The sequence below is a fragment of the Notothenia rossii genome (genome assembly GCF_949606895.1).
Source record: "Notothenia rossii genome assembly, chromosome: 3".
Lineage (NCBI taxonomy): Eukaryota > Metazoa > Chordata > Actinopteri > Perciformes > Nototheniidae > Notothenia > Notothenia rossii.
The window spans coordinates 24,387,038-24,406,879 of NC_136901.1; the positions used below are offsets into that span (position 1 = coordinate 24,387,038).

The 19,842-nt window shown below is 41.3% G+C and overlaps 1 protein-coding gene across 2 annotated transcripts; it reads right to left on the bottom strand.

Moving 5' to 3' along the window:
* Positions 1-14,011: 14,011 nt before the first annotated feature.
* Positions 14,012-19,226, bottom strand: LOC307034261 (uncharacterized protein). 2 transcript variants are annotated; one of them, XM_079673015.1, is made up of 6 exons: positions 19,146-19,226; positions 18,705-19,034; positions 18,556-18,597; positions 18,332-18,439; positions 14,461-14,495; positions 14,012-14,174 (listed from the first exon to the last, which is right to left on the bottom strand). In XM_079673015.1, the coding sequence occupies exons 1-6, from the start codon at positions 19,189-19,191 to the stop codon at positions 14,070-14,072; spliced, it is 666 nt and encodes a 221-aa protein (XP_079529141.1). In that variant the 5' UTR covers positions 19,192-19,226; the 3' UTR covers positions 14,012-14,069. The 2 variants fall into 2 exon arrangements, with proteins under 2 accessions (XP_079529141.1, XP_079529142.1); XM_079673016.1 differs by lacking the exon at positions 18,556-18,597.
* Between the last annotated feature and the right edge of the window lie 616 nt (positions 19,227-19,842).

The window sequence follows — 19,842 nt, forward strand, 5'->3', positions numbered from 1 at the left end:
ATGCTGCTTTACCCTGAGCCTATATATACACTGGTTTGAAATAAACTGGGATACATATAAGATTGTGCAGGCGTAATACTGCATGTTAAGAAGAGACGGACTTATAGAAACAGGAAGATATTAAAAGACGTCATGACAGAGCATTATGCTCAAACATGGAGTTTGTTGTTTTTGGTTCTGAAGCAGAGAGCTTCAAACCCTTCTCATGATACTGGTGTAGACCAACACTGGTATTTGTCACTACACCAACAAACACATATGTGATTTATAGGGCAAAAGTATTGTTGTGTGTGTGGCACACCGACCCTCACTTGTGGAAGTTACACTGTCACAAAAAGCCTGCAGCTGTCTTCCTGTGGTTCAGACTCTTTTTATACACACAGACATAACTAACAACTAGTTTAAAAGGTATGGTGTATTTCTCAAAACTGCACACATGTACCCAATTAGGATATAAAACAGCTTCAAAGATGAATTATGAAGTAAGTACATTTACTCAGGTACAATTTTTAGCTACTTGAACTGTACTTGAGTATTTCAATTTGTCTACTACTTTGTACTTCTACTCCACTACAATTCAGAGGTAAATTGTGTATTTTTACTCCACTGCATTTATTTAATACCTTTAGTTGCATTACAGATTTGGATTGATGATGTGAAATATAATCAACTCTTAAATCAGACTTCAGTTCCACCTGGAGTAAATTCACAAGCTACCCTGCAGTATACAAAGTCATGAAAGATCTCCTATCATGCTATTTTCAGGCATACATTATGGGTCTCAGATATATAATTTTTTTTTCGAAAAACATGTCTATGATGTGTTTGGTTCAAAATACCAAACAGATCATGCATTTTAGACATCCCTGATCCCTCACCATATCCCTCTAGTTCAGCCCTGTTAGAGAAGGGCCGATTCTGAGAGTGTAGCTACTGGCCCCGCCCCCTTTGGAGCATGCAGGCAAGCTGGGAGCTGCAGAGGGAAGAGAATTCTACCGACAGATACAGCTAAATGCATTTCCAAACCACTTCAAGGATTATTTCTGAAACAGTCTGGAGCTCAAATGCTTTTTTTCTTGCGGATTTATTACAAGGTTGTTTGGCGGAGTGCGTTGCGGTGGAGATTTAATAGAACTCAGTAGTAGACAGCTTTCTTTAGCCTTCATTAGGCATATTTATTTATACCGTGGTAGGAGAGATGCGGTTGTGCTGCCGCTCTGTTCTCGATCCAAACAACATCTGAACGGATAAGGTAGAGGCCAAAGGTAGTGCAAGGACGCACTGCAGCCAACATTGCCCTCTGCAGGACACAATGAGCAAGGGCACACATAATGGTACAACATTTAACACCCCCACTCGATCCTAGCTTATTGTGGTACATTTTCATAACAGAATACAAACAAAACAAATATTCTCCCCATTTGGCCTTCAATACAAAATAAACAACAAAAATACAATGGCACATATATGAACTTTAAGAAACAAATACTGAGCAAACTTTTTCAGTTGTAGCTTAGTGGCTGGTTTTGACATTAGGTCAGCTACCATGTTGTCAGTAGGACAATAATCCAAAGATATCCTCCCACTGTTCACAGTTTCTCGGATAAAGTGATATTTAATATCGATATGTTTGCACCGCTGCCGATTTACTGGATTTCTGGCAAGTGCAATAGCTCCTTGGTTGTCATCATAAACCTTGGTTTGCCCATATTGATACTCATCAATACCCTTGAGTAGCTGTTGTAAATACATACACTCCTGTATGGCTGACGCTAAGGCCATGTATTCTGCCTCGCAGGTAGACAGTGCAACTGTTGGTTGTTTTCTACTCTTCCATGAAATGAGAGAGCTTCTCTCGCTCAGACTGGCACAGTACCCTGTGTTGCTACGTCTGTCTGTAACCTCTGAGGCCCAGTCTGCATCACTATGGACTATTAGGCCCAGTTTACCTGCGTCATCCTTTTTAAAGCATAATCCACGGTCTGTTGTACCCTTAAGATACCTGAACACATGCTTCACAGTGCTCCAATGCTCTTCACTTGGTTCAGCAAAATGCTGGGAAAGTTTACTGACCACAAAACTTAAATCTGGTCTAGTGCATGTAGCCAAATAGATCAGACTTCCTACTGCCTCTCTATACATCCTTGGCTCTTCAATTTTTTCAGCATTTTCTGTGTATTCAAGTTTAGACTCACATGGGGTTTCTCTGACCCTACAATCTTGCATTCCAAATCTGGAGAGGATTTTGTTCACATACCTTTCCTGTGACATTGTGACTTGACCCTCTGACTGGTTAAAATCTATACCAAGAAAATTGTTTAATTTCCCCAGGTCTTTCATTTTAAACCTATCAGTGAGCATCATTTTGACACTTTTCACAACCTCCTCATTGTTAGCAGCAATTATCAGATCATCAACCCATACAATCAGAATCACTTTTTCGTTTTGTTTTTCCCTTGTGTATTGACAGTGATCAGCAGGATTTTGTTCAAAACCATTTTCAGTGAGATGCATATATAACAGAGCATTCCAGTTTCCGCCTGACTGCTTTAGACCATATAGGGACTTCTGTAATTTGCATACTAACTTTTCTCCAGTTTTTGACTTTTTCTCATAACCTTCAGGTTGTTCCAAATAGACCTCACAATCAATGGGTGCATGCAGGTATGCAGTTTTCACATCCATTTGGTGTAAAACTAAATCTTTAGTTGTCATGTCAGCTGTCGGTGAGAAAGTTTCCTCATAGTCAATGCTTTGTTTTTGGCTCTAACCTTTTGCAACAAATCTTGTCTTATACTTGTCTGACCCATCAGCATAGCCGTGGGAACATGTTTCAAATGGGGGGTGCTGTGGGGATGACACCAGGGCTGGTTCTGACCAATGTGCTGCCCTATAGGCAAGATTTTAGCTGGCAATGAAAAACCTCTACAAAAGACCAATACGCTGCAAAAAGAGAAATATATTGACATGGTGGACAGCTTATATAACAAGGCTTCAAATTTATTATAAATTATAACATGTTTTAATTGGGGGGTGGACTTCACATCCTCTAGGGGGGTCCGGGGGTATCCCCCGGGAAGATTTTTTTAACATTTTAAAGTAAAATGCTTCAATCTGGTGCACTTTGAGCGCCCAATTAGAGACTGATCTAGAGGGTACAACTCTAAACACCCATATGAAAAAGATCGGTTTGCATTTTATCAATCAAATAAGCAGGTATGTGAACATTTCCAATAACCTACCATAGCCAATAACAAATACATGTAACTTATATTATTTGTGTTGTTCATTCATATCTTATTTTACCAGTTAACATTTATTTATGTATATTTTAAAATCTCTCCAGTTTTAAACGATATTTTTGGTTTACTGTCCTATAGTATACATTGGGATGATTTCAAACCTGTTTTTATTTATCCTAATAATTATAAAGGTGTGCCTTGGAAATATTTGTTTGCATAAATTGTGTTCAAAACGTTTGAGACCCACTGAGATAACTTAGACTAAAGTGAACTATCTAAACCCTCAGAGTCCTTTACCTCACTGTGCCTCTCAGTCTGACAGGAGAGGACTCTCCCTCCACATTATTGAAGAAACAGCTTCTTATATCCGTTAGCGCGGCAGAAGCTAACAGCAAACCCCGCCGGTACCGCGGTATCCCCTCTCTCTATCTCTCTCACTTTGGCTGTGAGCTGCGGGCGCCTGCTAAGCCAACATCCCCCACTTTCATCACTTACAGTGCCCATCGTACAGGGCAAATGGAAAATGTAACCGGGGTGAAAAGGGTGTTATCTTTACTTAATTATGAATGTTGTTACATCAAGGCTGAAAATTCGGTTTTTTTGTATTATATCTTGTGGAAGTGCAGATCCCCTGTCCTCCACCAGGGGGTGCTGCAGCACCCTCAGCACCCCTACTTCCCACGGCCCTGCCCATCAGTATCACACTTGAGAGTATAGACCCACCTACCCCCCACTGCCTTTTTGCCTAGAGGCAACTGGGTGATCTTGAATGTGTCATTCTCTCCTAGTGATTACATCTCGTCATTCATTGCATTGATCCACTGCCGTGACTTGGTTGACCCTATGGCCTCCTGGTCATTTTTTGGTATGTCACAAACTGCTCTATAACAAGATTCTACACATGTTACCAGTTGGTCTACTGTATCCTCAGTCTCATAATCCTGTAAGTGCATTCGCTTTCTCCTAGCTCTAGGTGGGTTCTTTCTAGCCTCACTCTCAGTGCCTGGCTGTTCACATTCAGCCACAGAAACATCCCCTTGAACACTTTGACCTGATGCATTTCCCATTTTTTCATCAACATTTTCCTCATTGTCAAGGACCCTGGGGTGTACCTCTCTGTCCTGACATTCAGTGTGTGACCCAGGTGTCTGTGTTTCTTTCTCTTTGGCTGTCTTGTTTGTGAATTTCACCAACCTGTGTTTTTGGACCTTATCTGTGTCTGGACAGTACACAAGATAAGCTGGACTGTTCTTATCATATCCAATAAAAATGCCCTGCTCACATCTGGAATCTAACTTCCCCTTCTCTTGTGTGTAGGCAAAACACACAGATCCAAATTTCTGAAGTTTGGACATGTCTGGCTTCTTGCCTGTGAGCATCTCATAAGGTGTTTTCTTTGTGCGATTACTGTAACACCTGTTTCTTACATAGGCTGCCGTCTGTACAGCATAATTCCACAGTGTGTCTGGCAACTTACTTTCTAACAGCATACACCTGCCCATTTCATAGAGGGTTCGCCAACCTCTCTCTGCTGTGCCGTTTTGGTGAGGTGAATAGGGTGCAGATGTCTCATGTCTAATCCTATTCTTGGTTAACAGTGATTTGAATTCTCTATTAGTAAATTTGCCATCGTTGTCTGAACGTAAACATTTTACTTTTCCATAAGGTGCTGAATCTGCCAAGAACCTCTCTGTGGCATGTATTGCATCACTTTTGGATTTGAGAAAATAAACAGTTATGGCACCCGAATAGTCGTCTGTAAAAGACTGTGCATATTTGTGCCCTTCTAAGCTTGGGGTTCTCATGGGACCGGCTAAATCAATGTGGACCAGCTGTAAAGGTTCTGTAGCCTTTCTGTCTGGGGGAATTTTCCTTTTGTACAAATTTCACACAGCTGTGCTGGCCTGACTGTCATTTGTTTGTTGCTCTTGCCACTTAGAAGATATCGTGTGGGTACGTCAGCATATACAGTGCCTCATGCAGCTGTGCTCTTTGTTGACGTCCATCGTTGTCTAGCAGGTAGATCTGCGCCTTCCCTCTGCGTTGCGCCATCCTGCTGCATTTGTTCCCATCCGCCAGCTCGATTGAATGGGTGTCGGGCTGGAATGTGTTGTCAAAGCTCTTGAACTTGGCGATATCGTTCACTATGTGGGATGTCGCTCCGGCGTCCACCATGATGCCTTTCTTCTTTACGTTGGCTGATGGCCTCTCGCTTTTTGCCTGCTTGGCCATGAAGCAATGATCCTCGTCGCCGTTGTCCTTCTCTTCTTCCTCTGCAACCTTCCTGGCTCCGTCTTCTTTTCCCTTTTTCCTGCACAGGGACTATGTGTGTGTGTTGCTCTTGCAGTGACTGCACCACACTTTCTGGGTGCACTTGCTTCTAATGTGTCCTTTTTCTCCACACTTGTAACAAGTCACTGAAGTCAGAGTGGCTTCTCCATTCTTCCTGTGTGTCTTGGTGCCTTGTCTACCTTGCCTTGTGTTAGTCTTCATCACACTGTCCATAGATCCAGTCGTCCTCATCTTCTCAGATTCTTCATAGACCCTCAGTCTTCTCTTGAAGTCTTTAAATGTAACATCATCCTCGTTCTGTGTTACATGGACAGCCAGTGGCCTGAATGAATCTGGCAGTCCATTCAAAATGGTGGCTACAAGCAGCCCATCACTCTTGTTCTCTCCTGCATCATGTAGAGCTGCAATTATATTCTCAGACCCTTATCATGTAATCAGTAACAGTTTCATTGTCTGCCATTTGTATGGTGGTCAATGATGTATACAGGTTTAGAATCCTTGGCCTGCTTTTTCCTGAATAGTGCTCCCTCAATAATTTCAGGGCTTTCCTTCCATCCTCGGCAGCATCATGTCTTATCAATGACAGGCTCTTATCATCCAGGGCATTCACTAACTGTGCATAACAGTCTTCATTTTTTCCTGGATCTGCAGCTAATGCGGCTTCACCCGTGGGCACTTGCAAAATCGTGTCTTTTAGCTTCAAAATGTGCAAACGGCTAAGGAATCTTGTCTCCCACAGATCATACTTATCTTCTGTTCCATCGAATAAAATCTGCTGGGGTGTTCCTGCTCCGGCCATTTTTTACGTTGCATCCACGTTAACACGTCTTCTCTTTATACAGTTCACTTATCTCCAAACATTGGGTTGCGGCTTGTAGAAACACCGTGTCTTCAGTTTACGCGGGAGTCTCTCAGCGCCGTCTTCATCCAGGTCCCACTCGTAGCTTCTCTTGGCTAACAGCTCGTTCTTCTGTTACCTTGTTGCTCTAGACTGGCATTCCTTGGCCCATAACCTGTTAGGCGGAGTGCGTTGCGGTGGAGATTTAATAGAACTCAGTAGTAGACAGCTTTCTTTAGCCTTCATTCGGCATATTTATTTATATCGTGGTAGGAGAGATGCGGTTGTACTGCCGCTCTGTTCTCGATCCAAACAACATCTGAACGGATAAGGTAGAGGCCACAGGTAGTGCAAGGACGCACTGCAGACAACATTGCCCTCTGCAGGACACAATGAGCAAGGGCGCACATTCTCCCACCTCTGCTGATAATACAGTTAGGCATCATTTTCACTCAGACTTGTAGTTCCAGTTAAATCCTCCTGGGGGCCGTATACCCAACTTTACATCAGATCCCTGAGTGATACAGACCCACTTTCCTCATCACACCTGCAGATTATCACCGGCCCTTTCCACTCACACTCCTGTTGTTGGAGTTTGTCCTGCACTACTACAGACAAGCAGGAAGAACAAACACACTAAGGTAAGTGTATATGAGCTCTAAAATTATGAATATCATAAATAATCAACAATAAGTACACAATGTAATCTAAATCAACAACATTGCATGGTACTCATATCTTAAAGTTGCTGCATGTTTGTCTCAGAGAACAGAAACTAAAATCTCTTGAAGTCAAACAGCATATGCACTAACTGTAGCGAACCTATACCATTTACTGACTGACGCTGAAGATGTCCTCTAGGGACCGGTCTTTTAACATCATGGACTCATCAGGTAAAGGTAGAAGAGAGGTTTTAAATTAGGATAGATCTGATCATTTCTACTCCAATGGAGGATCACAGCACATCAGAACACGGAGACAAAACATTGGTTAATTTACATAATCTGTTCAATTTCTTGGATGTGTTGTATTGCAGAAAAAGGTTGGGTTTTCAGAATACAATAAAACAACTTCATAAAAAACTGAAATTATTTGAGATTAAGTTTGTTTGCACATTTAAATAAAAGTGGCAAAAACAATCCAAAAAAGGAGCAAGTTAACCTAATGAGAAAAATAAATAAAAAGGGGGATATTTTTCTGCTGTACTAGAATAGTAGGGAAATGAATTGGTTATTCCCTATCTTTATTCAAGAGCGTGGTTTTTACATTTGAGAGCATACTTTATTGATTTAACGTTCAGAATACGTATTTCTTTCCCTCAAACCCTGTCCTCACACTCAAATAGTGCCTGCTTGCGCTTAGATTTGCTCTGCTTTTGCTCAAACTGTACGCTTGCACTCAGATATATTGCTGCTTACAGATTTCCTGTGTTCCAGCTTAAAACCTTCTCCTCGCACTCAGGCTGTTTCTGTGCGCTCGTGAAATGTCTGCTCTCAGATTTATTCTGTGCACGCTCGGATCTTTTGTGCAACAACCCTGTCAAAATCCCTCAACCAATACACAAGTTATTGAGCCGTTTCCGCTCTACATCCTGAACTCCTCCCTTCGATGCAATGCACTTCCGTTTTGGCGGACTGGGTTTGTTTTGCTAGCTAGCTCCGTTGTGCCGACAAAGCACTGATATCGCAGAGACAAAGAGGATATAACAATTACAACATGAAGAAAAGTGGTTCGGGAACTACGTGTGCGGTAGTTGGTTGCAATCACTCGAGAAAGCACCTGAACGAGTGGTTAGATAGAGAGTGCTACGACCACAAACCAGCACCCAGCCATGTTGTTCATTAAATACAGATAAACACAACAAATACTGCATGCATTGTATTTTTTAATATTATATATGAATATTTTCATAGTGATGTAATTGTGTGGGCTGCTTTTATATTTTAATTTGTAATACCTGTTAGGATTAAATATGTGATCTTTCTTGTTGAAGCCATTTCTTTAGTTTCCTCTCAACAATTAATTAATTCAGTGTTATTTATGTACAGTATGAGCTTAATATGAATGATGAACTGTGTTAAAAGAAATTGTAGCACTCTAAGGAACATATGAAATGCAATAATGCAATAACAGTGCAATAATGAAATGAAATTACATCAAACTTTATTTTCACTCAAACAGTACAGGCACATATGATATATTGCACAGCATAAAGAGATCATGTAAATTGTGCATTATGTAAACAACAGACAACTGTTGGCTCCTGTGGGCATGACCTAAATAAGGCAGTTTATTTTGGTTTTATGCTGGGCCACGTCGTCATGTTATCCTCCCAGTTTTGCACTGAATTCGGGTGGGGGAGAGTAACGCCATCTCCAGTCAAAGAAGTAGAATCGTGTTCCCAAGCTAGCATCACTGTAAGCATCGAAATCGCTGTGTTTACACCAGTGCCCGTCTGACTGTTTACATCGGTTTACACCGACAGACGCTGTGCAAAAGACTTCCGGCGGAAATGAAGTGCATTTGTGTAGTGTCATGGCGCTACCCGTGTTTTGGCGCGTAAACTTGTCTATAGGAGACCTGGTGTCCTTGCGGGTGCGTTCGATTTACTTATGGTGCGTTCGCTTTATTTATGGTTTATAAACTACCGCCCTCCGCCGCTTTATGTACTTCATTTAGTACATAAAGGGGGGGGGGGGGGGGGGGGGGGGTTAAGCACAGTTAGTATATATTTATAAAACGGACAAGTCAAATCAAGCAATCTGATGTTTCTTAGCCGTGGTATAATGAGCGTATATCCCGGGTATAATTGTAGTTACTTTTCACAAGTCAGTATCCCTCCGCGTCTGAGAAAAGCTAGAACCGTACAACTGTCAGATTACGTCAGTTACTAAACTAACTCACTAACTAACAAAGCTTAAGATGGAAACATTTAAAGGCCATGTAATGCATCTAACACAGGTGTTTTTTAACATGTAGTTTAGATATCACCAGAATAAAAATAAATAAAAATGTTTAAAGTTTCGTCATAATTAAATGACATATACGTTAAAAACCGATGTTGGTTCCGAAGTTTGCCGAGTACGCCCCCGATCACTCCCGAACGAGCGGTGACGTCACACGTGGCAAACATTGCCATTTGATCAAATCAGTCCAAATGGCAAGCAACGCGATAACTTCAGACAGCGACAGCGATCATTCAAGCTCAGATTCAGTGGGTTATCTGGATTCAGTTACAGAAGTAGAGAGTGAACCAGCTAGCCTTTCACTTCAAGGCATTTTGCCTTATCAGTACGAGCCTCCTGCCCGGCAATCGAACAACGAGGCAGAAACTTGTGAAAGAGAAGCGGATTCCGCAGCCGGCGAGACTCGAGTCGGCAATACTGAATGGTAAATTCTGTTTTATTTAGTTTGACCTGCACTAAATGTCGATCTTAATTTGTCATCTGTTCCTCACACGTCCGGCAGATATTGTTTTGTTTTTTAATGTTCTGTACAATATTCAGGTGTACATGTCAATGCTGTGAAAGCATGCCCACTGCAGATGAATGTGTATGCTGCAGAGAGATCTGGCAGGTGATGGAACAAATAGACAGTTTGCAACCTACTGACCAGATAGCAGAGTCCTGCATCGGGTCGGGTATCCGCGGGTACCCGACGGGTGACCCGCAAAAAAGGTGATTTGAGGGTGGTATTTTTTCAAACGCTTTTTTCCGGGTTCGCTTCTGGGTAAAACAAAGATGATGCGGGTCCGGTTGCGGGTGTTGCATAATAAATATATTTAAACAATAATAATTTAGTTTAATGTTTAAATCCTCAGACCTCTCCTCCGCGGTACCGAGCATAATCATAACCTCTGCAGTGCATCTATCTGCTGCTGAGCGCACCACATTCTGAATGGCTGAGGTGAAGCTCTCTATAGCGGAGAATACAGCATTTTCAATAACTCTTCCTCAAGAGCAAAATCCAACGTCTGGGAGGCTTTTGGTGTCATCCTAGATGGAGAAAATAAACAACATCCCAGGCTTTTTGAGCCAAATATGCAACTGCGTGTGTTAATAATTGCACGTTGTCACTGCTTATATATATGCGGGTTCGGGTCGGGTTGCGGATCATGTGCCGGCGGGTCGGGTCGGGTTGCGGGACTAATTGGCAATATGTGCGGGTAGCGGGGCGGGTTCGGTACTGCACGTCACGGGTGCGGGGCGGGAGCGGGTCTTGAAAATCAGACCCGTGCAGGACTCTGCCAGATAGAAGACACCGACGAGAAACCAAGGTGCATTATTAGCCACCCAGGCTTTAGAGAAGGCTGTCTCAGTGTTTGGACACTGAAAATAGCGTATCTTCAATACAAACAACAACACAGAGCAGTTGATGGCCCACTACACCAGTAAGTAAATATTGATTGACCCAACTGCCTATTGCAGCTTTGCTTTCATATAATACTTTTAGTCGCTACAGATATGGTACACTTTTAAAGATACCATTAAACTCTTTCAAGCAGTCAAAAACAGCTTGGCTTTTATTTTTTCTGTGTATGCAAGTTCAATGTATGCTTGAGAAAAGAAACAACTACACATGTGAGGAAATATATAAGAGGTCTATGATTCTGTCAAGCAGTCATGTATAACCTCATATTTATTTTGTACAAGTAAAATACAAATATCATGTTATAAGCCAATTTGTAACCATTGCTACATAATAGTAGGCTACTACATAACATTTTATTTTTCTCCAAATATATTTATAATCTGTATACTTTTTTTTCATTAGGAAGTATCGATATACAGCTTATCGACAGTTTGTACGTTGGTGCTGGGGTGTAGGCCTACTCGGCCCAAAAATCAGAGTCCCGCTGCATGTGCTGTAACCGAGATACGGAAGACTTACCCTGAGCCGGGAGGCCGCTATCAGGGATTTCAATGGCCAAATCTGTAATTTGACATAAGTCATGCAGCTGAACTGGTTAAAATGGTTTCGCATGATGTAAATAATTTACAAAGTACATCATTTACAATATTATTTTTCCAAAGAAACATGTAAATATAACAACATTTTCCAAATCACAAATTTGTAAGATTGTATTAATTTACTGTTTGATAAATAAAAAAGGGTTCTTTTGTTAATTTTTCACTTGTAACATTTTATCTTTATTGCAGTGTACATTAGTCTATTTTGGTATATGTGCGAGCCCACAAATAATTAAAAGTGGTAAAAATAATAAAGATATTCAGACGTAATTCATTTTTGGCCTTACTTAGTTCACTTCAACTTTTATATATTTCAGTCACTAGGCAAGTTAACTGTACTCTGGTGACATTTAGCTCAAGCTGGCATAACACCTGTAGTAACTTAATTCTGACCCGAGTTTTGTGCACAATCTTCCAACACCCATGATCAATGTTTATAGCAATCAGGAAACATTCACAACTCACAACTACACATCGCTTCCCCATCATGAATTGTTAGATAAAAAAAGTTTAGCGAGGTCCGGTTACACATATGTTGAGCGAAAATAGCGGAAGGATACAAAACAAACAATCCAGACGAGGCTGGTGTTTGCCACGTGTGACGTCACACAGCTGGGTTAATGGCTGGCAAGCTTTTCGCTACCGGAGCGGAATAACACGGGAAAGTGGCACACATTTCATGTTATTTGGGGGGTATTTATGGAAAGAATCATTGATGTTGATATGTCAAATGAAACAGTGGAAAGTGATGAAGCGATTTATTAACACAGAATAACTTTTATTTTGGACATTACATGGACTTTAAGGTTAATTTCGACCTCCGGGGTGGCCTTACGATGGAGGAGTGGATTGAGAAGTGCCTATCTCCAGAAAAAAAAGCACCTAAACGACGACAATGCTGTCTGTCTAATATGTTCTCTAGCTGTTATTGTTGTTGCATAGCAACCACCTCACACTATGTTTTGTGCAGAAGGCAACGGAGGGACTATTTTATTTTATTCCCGGGCTGATTTTTAGTCCCAGTCCGCCACTGAACGTAGCTATTATGTAAGTTGCTGGTATATATATACTAACTGTGCTTCCCCCCCCAAAAAAGTTGTAAATTAAACAAGTGAAGTACATGTTACTTATGTTATAAAGCCGTGGAGGGCGGTAGTTTATAAACCAACAGTAACCGCCCTTACGGGACGCTCTAATAAGTACATCGAACGCACCTGCAAGGACACCTGGCCTCCTGTTGGTTGAGGGATTTTGACAGGGTTGTTGCACAAAAGATCCGAGCGCGCACAGAATAAATCTGAGAGCAGACATTTCACGAGCGCACAGAAACAGCCTGAGTGCGAGGAGAAGGTTTTAAGCTGGAACACAGGAAATCTGTAAATAGCAATATGTCTGAGTGCAAGCAGGCACTATTTGAGTGTGAGGACAGGGTTTGAGGGAAAGAAATACATATTCTGAACGTAAAATCAATAAAGTATCAAATTGAAATACCACACTCTTGAATAAAGATAGGAAAGATAAGATTCCGACCTGAAAGAATAAATCCTAATAGCCTTTAAACTGAAAATATATTTAACGAATATGAGAATTTGGTAAAAGGACTCTTTTGTTCACATACGTGCGTAAATGTCATGGAAACAGAACCTTGGCCCTGTTGGCTGCTGAATTCTGACCAGAGCCTTTTGTAAAACACACCTGCGGAGTGCGAACTCTTTGAGATTCAATCCGCTGGTAAACACTTCTTCTGGAAAACACAACTACTGCATCCCGGTGTACCCCTGAGGGGCTCAACATGACCGCCGGACCTCCAGAGGGAGCAGCACCTGTAACTGCCATCGGCCTTGTGTGGGGCAACAACAAACCAGGTAAAAAAAAACATTTTCAAATTTAAATTTGAGCATTTCTATTGTTCATTTATCCCCTTAAAATAATATACAAAGCTGTATCAGTGTAGAAATAAGTGAAGCCTTTTTAGTTTAAAGGTGGAAAGTTCATAGGATGTTGGCAGGCATATGGTCCAAATCAGATCTGGTGAAAGCAGACCCTTACATGGCATTTTTCTCGTGTAAAATGAATATTTGTTGAAATGAATGACTTTAATTTAGAGGGACAGGTGTGGAATGCATTAACAATGAGTGTAGGGATTTGAAAACACTCATATTGTGATTACCGTCAACTTTTACCTTAAAATTACTAAAACAAAATGGCGACCGGGCCAAATTTTATAAAATGACATGATCTGATGGATGAGCCACGTGTGTCGCAGATGCGCGAGAGCTATCTAGCATCTTTATAGACCCATCTCTAGACCTGTCTGCAAGTCCAAATCTTCAGTTGTGATATTGTACACATCTCTAGAGTCTCTGAAAGTTCTCAGCGAGTATCTTGTGCTTCCTTTCAGATCTTATTTTTAGAGACCTTCAATCTAACATTCTTCATAGTTTTCAAACCGCACTGTGTTGTCTCTTCCTGTCAAACAAGATACCTCACTAACCCCTCCCTCCCACGCATCACCACCACCCCAAACTTCAACTTAACTCTCATAGCATATTTGTTTCTGCGTAATAGACTTTGACGAGGACAAAGAACAACCTCTGCATTGGAAAAGCACTTTAAAAAGCACATTGGACATTTTATTGAAAAATGTAATATTTAGCATGATTGGTTATTCCACCCTTTTAAAAATGCACACAAAAGCTCCAAAGCAGCATCAGTTCCAGCTGCTTCTTATCTGGTGGCAGCATAAATAACATTATGCTCCGGCTCTCTTCTCCTTGCTTTTCGCTGAAATTTCACTGTTGCATAGTTCAGGTCTTCACCAGTGTCCATATTCTGTGAAAAAAAAACATTATTAGTCTTAACGTGGTGACTGTGAATGATTTAACCTTCCCTAATAAAAACCCACTGAGGGAGATACCTCTTTAATACCATTACAAATACAATTTTCACATTTGTTTTATTAGACTCTTAGAATTTGTTCTTGAAAATGATTAACTGAGCAGAAAAACGGGTTCTTTCTAATAGACAAACTACAATAAAAACAGTTTATGCAATATACAATATAGGTCAGATGCTTTTCAGTCAGGTTCTATAATACAATATAAAAAAACACACTTACCTCACTCTGCTCTGGATTCTGTACTTCTTTATGAGCTAAAACGAGGAAATATTGGATCAGTTTAGTTATAAAACAATTAATTTCATGCATATTGATGGTTCCTATGTACCTTATCTTGATGGAAATGTCTTTTTCAAGCAAGAAAAACGAAGCGATGTAATGGTATAGGCCAGGGGTACTCAAATACAAATCTTAAAGGTCCAACATTTTTTTTTCAATAAGACAAAGGTCCGTTTATTACGGTCATTCAAACTTTTAAACAATTGCAACAAGATTCTTAACACGAGGTTGCAAAAACAAAAATAATCTGTATGTAGCAGTTTTCATTGTTATTGTGTTTGTAGTTGATCCCTCAGAGTCGCAGTGTAAGAGCTGCACAGTTATGAATAAAGGCAGCTGCACCCTCTTTCATTCAGCATTCCCATTATTGCTTTATAAATGTCTTGCCCCCTTGTGTGTCCACTGAGGTTCGTCAGGTCCAACACATCTTCAACAAACTCACCCTTTGCCTCATCATAAAAACTCACAAACACCAGCAACTAAGCATTGTCAGTGGACTCATCCACAGCTAAGGAAATGCACTGTGCATTTTGTACTCCATCACAAAGCTGATTAATCTAATCACCAGCCAGTATTTATGTTCTTCTGGTTGCTGTGGAATCTGAGAGGGGGATTCGCTTGACATGTTATTTCATATTTTAGTTTGCCTTCAAACATGGTCTCCATCACTTCAGTCATGCATTCTTTTATACTTCAGTTATTATCCAGTGGAAAGCCCTTACCTACTGGCCTAGTTCAATCAAAGTGGTTACTTTTTTTTGGCTGGGCAGTGTAGTTTTACACACCGTCTTATTTGACTTTCTCAGGACTTAAAACTGTTTTTTGGGGGCAGACCCCGACAAAGAAAGACATATATTTACACACGTAAGGTCATCATTTTAACAGTTTTGTATGCTCATCCGTGAGCAGAGCATCAAGTTGACATGTCTATTACAGCTGAATGCGGCGATTACCATCTTTTTCAGCAAAATGCCTCACAAACGTATTAAGATCAACAGCTTTAGTGCGTTTTGATTCAATGCTGAGTACAGCCAACCTGACAGGCTCTTCTCTGTCATTGCAGACCGCAAATACCTCATTCCTTCAGTACTTGGGAATGTTTCTCGTTTTGCGCCGTATCGTTCAAATGAAATTGCCGCCTATCATATTTCCACGCTCGCGCCAGGGCCGGGGGAGGGGTTACAAGGCGTGCGTCTTGTTCTGCATTCACTTGCACTCGTACATTAGAGACTTTCTCTCATAAATGTCCGATGAGCCACAACTTTTCTTTCAAAACAAAGCTGCCAACTGGGGTGGCAGCTGGGGTTGCAAGGCCTATTTTGAGGGTAGCAGTTGCCCCCCCATGCCACCCCAGTAGGTGAAACTAGGCTACAAGCTACAGTACAGATGCAACTAGCTGAGCTGTTAACTCTCGCTCTGACTTTTTTTTTTTAAACACACGCATTTTTCCCACCCGCATTCCGCGAAGACCCGCCCTACTGTGCGTCTGATTCGCAGACTGTTGGTGGGGGAAAAAAACGCTGACGGGATGCTGAATGTAATTGGACCAATGCGTTGACAGACACACACAGACAGTGGAACAGTCGGACATGCAGAGCGCTGTTTGTTGTTGGACATAGCGGAACATTTTGACTCGTTGCGTTGTGGCGATGTCTCGCAGATAACACATATGAAAAGTATAATTTGCTCAGAGTCCAGAGGACAGTTGTGGTTCGGTCCGGATCCGGACCGGAGTCCGAACTTTGAGGATGCCTGGGCTAGACAGGGGCGGACTGGGACTACAAATCAGCCCGGGACTCCCGACCGGCCCACTTCGGTATACCGCCGTGACTTACCGCAAAGGTAGACATTAAGGGTAAGTCCAACGGCCCTTGGACTTGTATTATCACTGGCCCCACCATTGTAACCACTGGCCCGGAGCATTCGTCCAAAAAAAAAATCCACTAATAATGAAGACAATTAACACATTTGTTGCAATAGTAATTTATGAACTAACTACATTACTACTTGTACTACAACATTTGAATAATCAGTTCTTCCTCATTTTCCTCAATTGTTCATATTTGGTTTATTAAAATAATGACATTGTGGTCATTGTTAAAAAATGTCGGCTATTATTATGAGTATTATTATTTTTAGAATGCACTTTCTGCCTTCCTGTCATTAGGAGTTACATGTAGACATGTAATGGCTATGTAATTGATTTGATTAGAACCTTCATTATCCTAAACTGCTGGGACATTTCCCTTTAGCCAATACTTTTATATTGTCTACTCTTCACTTACTTGTCAGCATAGGTCGGCATTGATGTACAGAGCCGACAGAAGACCTTGTTTATATTGGCATTAAATTGAGAGGTGCAGTGACGCGTCCTAAAACCAGGAAGTAAGCTGCTGGTTCCCTCGACAAAAAGCAATGGGATTTCTCCACAGGGTTTTGGAAAATAGCTGGAAATAAGGTCTGTGGAAAACAAACCTTTTTGATAAATGCACGTTTTGTTCAGCCGGATAATGTCCACATGTCTTCACTACTTTTATAATTTTCGAATCATAAATCTAATCGATAGATTAAGGGTTTTAGTACGCGTCACTGCACCACTAGAAGCCAACTCCATCGATCAAGCTGGCTGAAACTTTCTCTCCCTCTTCTCATGCTCCCTGTCACTCTCCTTTAACTCCTCCGGTGACTTTCTTTTATTTTGTTTTTTGCCCGGCGCTTGGCCGGTTACCGCTGGTATTAAAAACATTTTGGCGAATGGTTAGGTGGCGCGATAGTCTGTAGTTAAGGAACGCGCTCCCGCTCACGGGAGCCTGCTCGCGCTGCGCTCCGCAGCAAACAGCTGTTTGCTTTTCACCCAACAACGACAACCGACTCACGGAACGCTATTTTGTAGTGTTGATAAACGAAACAATTTAACTAAATTGCTAGTCAAAATACCAATACCACAGGACAATTTTTTTAAAGCAATATTTTTAGTGGCCCGAGCGGGCAATTGGAAAGTACGTTATGCTGGCCCGGGGTGTCTAAATTGTGCTTCCGGGCCAGCGGGCCATTTATAATGTCGAGCCCTGGCCGGTTACCCGCCGGCCATCGTCCGACCAGCCCACTTCAGTACCGGCCCATCGGGATTCGTCCCGATGGCCAGTCCGCCCCTGGGGCTAGACCTACTTTGGTTGAACTATGTGGCTGCGTCCCTGCTTTTGAGAAATAGGTGTGCGATTTGACATGCCAGATTGACTGAAAATTCTAAATATTGGTCATGTTGGTAGGATTGGGTAGGCGTGGTGTTACTTGTTGGTACGTGGGTTGGGGGGGGCCCATGAGTTCTCAGTGCCCAAGGGCCCCTGGAGGTACTAATCCGGCTTTGCAGATATCAATGGACTTATCACTCATGTTAAAGACATTCTGAATCTTCTAACTGTTCTCAGTCATTCCTAAAGTCAAAAGTAGTACATTTTGAGAGGAAAAAGTTGAAATATTAAAAGACGGAAGTTGGAATTAAATGAGGAAATCATATCATGAGGCCTCTCTAAATGCTTATGCTCTAATACAAATATTAGATAAGCCACTGTGTGCAGAGATGCTAACCAAAATCAACGAAAAACGCTCTTGATGAAGCTTGAATCAAAGCCTTTTGGGGCTTGACGTCCAAAGAACTGTTAACCTTTCTACTTCCAATAAAGGGTGTGCCACTGCATGTGTTCCATGCTCAGAGCTGATTCAAACTGATTCAATCGATTTGTCTATTAAACACAAAATAATTTCCAATAGCAACACATTTAAATTTAAAATAGACACATTAGCTCTGTACCTGTTTGAAGCTTCCTGTTTTGAACCACCAGACCAATAATGACTATGATAAGGAGAACAGTCAGAACGCTCAGCATCACACTCGTCAGTGCTGCTATTTCATCCGACTCTACAAGAAAGATCAAGAAATACATTTAAACGGAGAAAAATAAATTCAGCTAAACTTTTTTACCTTGAAACATTAGATAATCTGCGCATTAATAGAAAACTTTACAATAATCTTACTTTTAAACTTAATATCCATGTCAACATGTTGCTCATCGCTACCTTTTGAAAAAATAAAGATATATTTAGTCTACATCAAAATGATAAAAGCCACTTGCAGGTGGTTTTAAGCAGGATAACAACAGAGACATTTTTTTTATCAATCCTACCTGCAATGCTCAAACGTGCCGTGTTGAAATACAGAATCCCAGCTATGTTAAATCCACAGAAGTAAAGTCCAGAGTCAGATATATCCACTAGTTTGATTTCGAGAAAGAGGTTGGAGGTGTTGGATGTCATCTCAAATTTAGATTTTTGAACTCCATCACAGTAGGAAACCTCGCTGTAAGAATTGATCATCACGGCGACACAGCTGACCTGGGTTCTGTTCACCAGTCTGAACCAGTATGTATTGGTGTCAAATTTGGAAATGTTGGCGCACGTCAGTGTGGCATCTTCACCAGGCTGGACCTCCACAGAAACCGGGACAGAAGTCGAGCCTGAAACAAAAAGGGACTTTTCAATGAAAAAGTACATTTGGATTTAAACAAGTGGACTCAAATCACCAAATATATACATGCCATTGAGAGTAATTCAAAGGCAGTACTTACAAAAACTGCAGAGACTTAAAGCTGTTATCAAGATAGAGGTCTTCATGGTGCGTGTGACTGAAGCTCTGTCAAAGTCCGCAACTGAACTCTACTCCAGTGAGGGGGCTCTCAACGAAAAGAGAGGAGGGGACACTGAACACGTTAGTGCTTTCAGGAAGAAAAAAAGTGTTGATTCACATTGTGAGCCTTAAACTCATACGTCAGATCATTTTAAATGACGCAACAAAATGTTATTATAAGATTTTTTTATCTCTGATCTAATGTAAATAAATGCACATAACTAGCTTTGACCATCAAGATGTCATATACTGTATCATCAGACGGCTCTAAAGTGGACTGTAAATGTACATCATAAAATATTCTCTAGACCGAATACTGAAAACCATCTTGCAGGCTACAAATGTTGGGATAATAGTCCACATGCTAATGATGACATTGAATAAATAGCTTGGGGTAATCAGATCTAGAAACCAAAAAAATACTGTAATGGGTCTAAAAAAACTGTGGTTTCAATTGATATGAAGAAAAAACTTTAGTTCTATTTCGTCCCTACTGACTGCCAGAGGCGGTGCTTTCAGCACTGGATATGTCCATCGCACGCATGCGCAGTTCGAGTACCTAATAACAACAAAGTCACCTGTGACCCACGTGACTACGGCTACATAGGCCGGCGTCATTAGTGGATCGGTTCCTTTTC

Bases quoted from the DNA above. Each gene is read 5' to 3' on its own strand.
- LOC307034261 (XM_079673015.1), bottom strand. From the start codon at position 19,191: ATGAAGACCTCTATCTTGATAACAGCTTTAAGTCTCTGCAGTTTTT. The intron at 18,598-18,704 runs GTAGGATTGATA...TTTTTTCAAAAG, and splicing joins GGCACGTTTGAGCATTGCAG to GTAGCGATGAGCAACATGTT. The intron at 14,496-18,331 runs GTACAGAGCTAA...TCCTCGTTTTAG, and splicing joins AAACAGGAAGCTTCAAACAG to CTCATAAAGAAGTACAGAAT.